At 42.3% G+C, this 7,281-nt stretch overlaps 1 protein-coding gene across 1 annotated transcript; it reads left to right on the forward strand.

The window, feature by feature from the left end:
• shox2 (short stature homeobox 2) lies at positions 1-7,220 on the forward strand. The gene is made up of 5 exons (XM_012815498.3): positions 1-860; positions 2,090-2,298; positions 4,430-4,487; positions 4,846-4,934; positions 5,436-7,220. Exons 1-5 carry the CDS (start codon positions 611-613, stop codon positions 5,727-5,729), a joined length of 900 nt encoding a protein of 299 aa, XP_012670952.1. The 5' UTR covers positions 1-610; the 3' UTR covers positions 5,730-7,220.
• Positions 7,221-7,281: the final 61 nt, after the last annotated feature.

Here is a 7,281-nt window from a genome sequence, read left to right on the forward strand (position 1 = left end):
TGTCGCTGTCTCTTTTTTTTCCCGCACTTCAAAAAGATGTTGAGGAGGCTCCGTGTCCATGTGTTCCCCTCTGCACGGGCTTGTCATTTTCGGTTTTGGCCACACCCCTGCAGAGATCCTCCCCATCTCCCTGATATTTCAAAAACTAACTCAGGACAATAGCAACGAAGGCACGCTTAATTCAATTAATTTGTCCGTCTTGTCAATCTCGGATAAATGGCCAATGGCAAGCTCGTAAGAATGATCTGAAATCTGAGGGGTTGATAAGGTTTTCCCACCCTGTCAGTGCACGGCTGAGGAAAGGGGACTCTTCTCGGCTTCCTGAGGGGAGGTAATTTGCACGGATCAAGGGGCAGGCGTTGCGAAGTATAAATAGTGTGACTTCAATAGCAGATCACCAGCAGGTCTCTACTCCGCACAAGAAGAATTGGCCGAGATCTAGTACGTTTAGCAGAACACGGGCTCAAGAGTTGCCAACGACATCACCTCACATTTACGTCGACAAAAACGAAACACTATTGATGTCTTATCGCGGGCTGTTGTGCTGGAACTGAGAAACAGAGAGTGAGCGAGCGCGAGAGGAGAACACCTTTTTTAAACTGGAGCAGTGATGGAAGAACTCACCGCATTTGTGTCCAAATCTTTTGACCAGAAAGTGAAGGAGAAGAAGGAAGTGATCACGTACCGGGAAGTGCTCGAGACCGGTGCATCGGTACGAGGCAGGGAAGGTCTTAATCCCGAACCCACTCGCGAGGAGGTGACTGCTATAGCGCGGGGAGGAGCGCGATCGCCAGGCAGGGAACCGGACATGCTCGGGCCGGAGAGAATGAGGGATGCCAGCAGCCCCAAACTCATTGACGGTAAATACACACATTTTATGCTCTTTAAGAATTTCAGACATTCTTCAATAGTGGCATCTAAATTAGAAATAAATAGATTTGTGAATGTATTAGGCTTGTGTATTTAGTTTAATCGTGCTGCTGTTTGGTTCGAAGTGCAGAACGGGCTGAAAGATTTTTAACTAATTCATATAAATATGAGATAGACATTCCTAGGATGGAACACAAAATCACAAGTTGTTTAAAAATCGGAAGAAACGCGTTATCGGTTTGTTTGACCTGCCATGCACTCGTTGAGTTCGTGAATAATTTCTTAATTTCCTACAGTTATTAGTTCTTAACTCTGACCTTGCATCAGATTAAATGTGCCCATAGTCAGTTGCACATCCCATATATAATATGTAATAAATATATAATATGTAATAAATATATATATATATAAAAATTAGCCCCATAATACAAAACGATGTATATGTGTCAGTAAGTGCATCAGTTAGAACACAGGTAAAATGGTCGGACGCACCTGTAAATTGTCTTTGCTGTACCTCAGACCTGCAAACACCAAGCTTAAAAAAATATGTCCAGTTTACAATAAATACAAGCAGATTTATAATAATGGATGATGCAAATATAATTTAAGATGTATTTATTTCAGAATGAACTCGTCTCATCAGCATCCCGTTAAGATTGCTGCAATTGGAATAAGAGAACATTTAAATATTAACTGTGTAACAAGATAATACTAGTCGTTGTATTATTATTATTATTATTATTATTATTATTATTATTATTATTATTATGACATACATTAGGTCGCCTAAGAAATAGCTAGGTTAGGTAGGAGGTACGGTTCCTTACAGAGCTAATTATTCCACAGACAATCGACATTGCTTGGGAGCATTCAAGTGTTTTGTTATTGAAGTGACTGTGAGGATACACCGCTTTTAACCCGCAGCTTGCTCCAAATGCGAACAGTAATAAGCATGTCGTGGGCATGTTGGGCTGAAATGCTTTATGCATATGTATAAGCAATAAATAATTTAAGCCCTCTCTGCAGGACTACAAAACATCAGTGACCGATCTGTGTGATGCTGAGGGGTAGCCATGTGATCGTTTTAAAGGTTGCCCATGTGGGGACTTCACTGTCGTCCCAACAACGCATGAAAGTCAAGGCCTTAGCTGCTTTTCCCCCTGAAATACCTCTGTTTCTCCCTTTTCATTTTGTTTTTCATTCTATTTCCCCTGTGAAGGCAACGCGGATATGAAAGAACGAAAAGAGGACTCTAAACCGGTGGAGGACGAGAGCCAAGCTAAAATCAAGCAGCGGAGAAGTCGGACTAACTTTACTCTAGAGCAGCTGAACGAGCTGGAGAGGCTCTTCGACGAGACGCACTACCCGGACGCCTTCATGCGGGAGGAACTCAGCCAGCGACTGGGGCTCTCGGAAGCCCGCGTCCAAGTAAGCAGCTTTCTCTTGTTTTAAGGGGATTTGTAACGCTGCATTTGGCTGGAGCCAGTACCAAGGGGAGGGGGGGGGCTATCCGGGGCATGGATGCAGTAGATCGGGGGATATAAAATGTCGAGTTCCTCTCCGAGTGGTGTTTTGATAAGAGAGTAAGATGGAATAAAAGAAAAATGTCCTCTCGTTAAAATGTTACCGCGTGGAACACGCTGTGTCTCTGGAGAGGAGGATGTATTGACTCTGCGCCTGGTTTATTCATGGCTATTCAGCATTTCTCTCTGATGTGCCGTACAGACACCAACCCTCGGTAGGACGCGAACAAATCCGCTGATTTGACACTGGTAAAATAAACTCCTAGGTTTTGAAAAAAAAAAACATTAAAACGTTAAAGTTAGACCGACGTGCAACAGACCATGAAAGCAGTTTGTACGGTTTTGGTTGATAAACGTGTGTGGGTCTGTATACATTTACAATTTTTGTGCTCAGCGGCTAAAGTGCTTATTTTGAGTGGTGTTGGTCTTGTGATGGACTAGGCCACTGAATCAGTCTACAGTAAAACGTTCACATAAATGCATGGAATTTTGAAACACACATTTCTAATTTTTTTCTCAGCTTAACAGACATCTGCAAGCTAAATAGATTTTCTTTCTTTCCATCTTTCTTTCTTTCTTTCTTTCTTTCTTTTTATATTGGGAAAGACCATCTGCACAGAAACATAATAAGCCCCTTCGTCAGAGGTAGAAGATCTGTAATAGGAGAAGGGAAATTGAACCGCATAATGACAATGACCATAGCCATACGTTGGTTCTGATGTGATTCATCAAAAGGAATAATATCTGCTTTCTGCCTCTGTCGTTCGCACAAAACCAGCACAGAGGCACGGGAAGGGGATTATTCGTCCTCTCGTTGTACGTCTTTTCTGGTTATTATAAAACAGACGATAAAGACCTCCGCGAAGAAAAAGTTAAATGAGTGGCCCTTTCTGCCGCTTCACCCAACGCTAGCTGGAATTTCACCAGCGTGTATTGTGTCCCAAACACGGGGAGAGTAGGGAGCAGAGCTTAGGATTTACATAAATTATGTATAATTTTTGCAAATAAAGATCCAGTGTGGCTTGTGTTCTCTGTATCAAAATAATAAAACTGCCACACTCAGCGTCGTGGTCTAAGCGGTGGCTGTCATTTAATGTGTCACTGTATTTTGATAGAGAAGGAAGATAATATTGGACATGAACGAGATCATTAGGCGCCTTCTGGTCGGGTTTTGCACCGGTCGTAGCCAGTGCAATAGGAGTATTGATCGATTATAAATATCGACAACACAGAAACATATTCATATTGATCAGCCAAGACTATTTATGTTAAAGGGATGAAACATTCTTTGTAAAACCCAGTAAAGTGAAATTGATAAACTGTGTTGTGGGTTAATTTATCCAACGCTCTGTGGGGGACTCAGAGTAGATTAACATAGTAATGAGACGCCTAATCTGCCAACACAGATAGGGCTACTCATAACAAAAAATAACAACGTTTTCTAAAGAAAATTTACAGCGGAGAAAAAAACACGTATCTTCAAAAAGGCTTTGTACTTGACTTGTTATGACAGTAATTAAACGAAACTGCAGTGCATTAAACGCATCAGTAACATAAATTTCCTTGCAGATAAAGGTAATTAATTTAACCGGCCACTAATGAGGGGACTCTCCTCAGATCGCTCGGCTCAGATGTCCAAAACTGAAATCTCATGCTGGTATTCGATATCAGAGAGTCAATTTGGTTCTTCTGGGATGGTAATCTATTGAAAGATGAAACCACTGCTGAGAAGGTTATTTATTATAGCGCAATTCGGGCTGCACGTTTCGATCAAGCGTGTCCTCTCTCTCCTGGTTATTTATTCAATTTGTGATTTCGTTTTTTTTGTGGTCAACTGGCCGTTTTCAATTTCACTTTACCGCCCGAGTGTTGTAAATGTAATAATTAAAATCTGGGGTGAAGCGGCATGAATATTTCAGTGCTCCTCTGGGATGGTGTGTTTTTTTTTCTGCGGTTGTTGTCATTTTGAGAGGATTTACACGTGCCCTCACAAGCACCTGTCAATCACGGCCACTAATTAATGTCTCTCCCCGCAGGTTTGGTTTCAAAATCGGAGGGCCAAGTGCAGAAAGCAGGAAAATCAGTTACACAAAGGTGCGTTTAAACTCCCAGTCTCTTACGTGGTTCTTCATTTCATCTAAGCAACTTGGAAGAGGCAGTCAAGGAAATGTTTTGATTTTGAACATGACATTTTAACATTAAAATGAGGGCTACATCATGCTTTAGGTAGCCTAAATATTTTTATTTGGATGTTACTGACATCTAAATCACATGATATATATGGTTGAAAGGTTCGGGCCGATGATGTTTTTTGATTTCAGTATTGTTAAATTAAGCGAGACAGTGGTAACATGTAGTTCGGAGTCGGTGTTTAATGTTTCCAGAGCCTCTTTTCGCTGAGGTCCCAACAGCGCAGCAGCTGAACATCAACTCAAACTCCGTCTCTTTGCAGGGGTACTCATCGGGGCTGCGAATCAGTTTGAAGCATGTCGTGTCGCGCCATATGTCAACGTGGGAGCTTTGCGGATGCCATTCCAACAGGCAAGTCACTTTCAAGCCTGTGGTCTTTGACAAATCGGATGCCCAGAGTGTCGCCTTGGCACAGGCCTCGTCCAACTGTTGTGGGATGGAGACTGGTTTTCAAAGTGCTGTCATTTGCACTTGTCATTTGACACTCTTTCTGGGATCAAATTTCATTAGGCTGTTTAGGCCAAAAGTCTATAGCCCATCTGACAATACAATGTATTATCAAAATACAGACCTAATTTCTGTACGTGATATCTTCTATCAGTAATGTGCATTATGAAATTGTAGGCCTAGACATTATAGAATTAGTTTCTTCCCCAAGACTTAAGGCCACTGGGAGGGAATGCTGAACGTTACATGTGCAGCCGTAGACATACCTAGACCAAGGACCTCACAGTGGTTAAAGATAGGCTATGGTACCGTTTTCACCCACAACATTAATGCTGAATCGATAACAGGCGGGCCTCTTATCAAGTTAATGTGTTTCTCCCTCTCTCCCCATCCGTGCGTCCGTAGGATAGTCATTGCAACGTACCGCCCTTCTCCTTTCAGGTGCAGGCTCAACTGCAGTTGGACAGCGCAGTGGCCCACGCGCACCATCACCTGCACTCGCACCTGGCGGCGCACGCGCCCTACATGATGTTTCCCGCTCCGCCATTTGGGTTGCCCTTGGCGACGCTGGCAGCGGAATCTGCGTCTGCCGCATCGGTGGTGGCGGCGGCTGCGATGGCCAAAAACAGCAACAAGAACTCCAGCATCGCGGACCTGAGACTGAAGGCCAAAAAGCACGCGGCGGCGCTCGGACTGTGACATGCGGCATGCGCGCAAAACGTCTTGCGCCCCGGGCCGAGAGTCGGCAGTGGCGCAGAGCACGGAAGCGCCTGGCCTACAATTTTACACACAAAACAAGGACCTTATTTATGTTTCACGAAGGACAAACAAGTATAGGACAACTACACGGATAGGCTATTTATGAAATATAAACAAAGCGAATAAACTGTGAAATCGACAAGAACTCTGGATTCTCCAGGAGGGAACTGGTGTGTTTACACAGCTACACTATTTAGAGGGAGTTGTAGAGACACGGAGTGGCGACGGGGAAGAAAGGAGAAGAAGAGAGATGTCTACAAAGACGAGTAAATAACGCAGCTGGGACGTTCGACTCTGTGTGACAAAGCGAACTATTCTGCAGTTTTGCTTTAATACATCATTAGTTGACTTTGAATATAGAGGCTGGCCTCGTTTTATTTGAAACACGAGTTTCCCTCACCAAGGAAACGTGGATATTTGTGAAGAACAACAGAGAAACCATGAAAGAGGAATCTGGAGGGTGTTTTCTCATTGCAAAATGAGACCCACACCAAAACAGTGTTGCATGAATTTCTTTCCTCACGGATGACTTAATTTAAACGCCATTTCATATCCATGGCTCCGTTCATGGACAATTGCCAATAGAGGAACTTAAAGCACTTGAATATTATCGGGGTTCGGGGCGTTTAGCCAAGGGGATGTCAGCGATGGGTGAAGTGAATCTGGTCAAGGCAAGCTTACCACGAAAGGACTTAATGGGTTTATTTAAGTGTGTTGAATTTTACCCAGGCGACCAGATTCTCCATTCAATGCAAAGTGTCCACATAAACTGAAGTCCAAATGTAAGGTCTTGTAACAGTGATACAGTATTTGGCCAAACAGCTTCCTCCCAAGTTACTAAATGTGGTGATATGGTACGGGAATATGTAAAATATGTTAATACATAAGATACAAAATTATTTGGGTTATTTTGTGCTTCACGAACATATTGTGGGAACATTTTGGGTTTTCATGTTTGATTTTTCTTCGTGATTAGACCATGTGGATTATCTATGTAATGTTGATGTTTTTATAACGTTGAAAGTAAAACGTACCTCTGCAGCAATCAAGGGACTCCTTACATGTCATTTGAATCATTTTGGCATTTTGAATTATTTTATGTTTAATGTGAAACGTGAACTCACCTGACCACGACGTTTTCAAGTCACAGTACAATAAATCAACAAAAAACTTTTCTACAACAGCGTTGTTCCTTTTGTATGAAATATATTACAAATATGTATATTTGCCGTTCTATCATTTCTGTAGTCATCGGGTCCCACGGTATATATGGTATATCTAATAACTATTAAACATTGCGTACATTTTATAATAACCAATGTGTAGAGTCTGATAAGATGTTGTTACTATAATTATACCAAATCGTTAACAATGTGATATAATTTGGCTTTACTGGTAGCATAATAAACTACATGTAATGTTTGAAATTGATTACGCAAAGTAAGTCGCTTGGTATGTCATGATGTCCCGCGTGGTGGAGATTAGAGTGCTG

Source organism: Clupea harengus, chromosome 9, assembly GCF_900700415.2.
Source record: "Clupea harengus chromosome 9, Ch_v2.0.2, whole genome shotgun sequence".
Lineage (NCBI taxonomy): Eukaryota > Metazoa > Chordata > Actinopteri > Clupeiformes > Clupeidae > Clupea > Clupea harengus.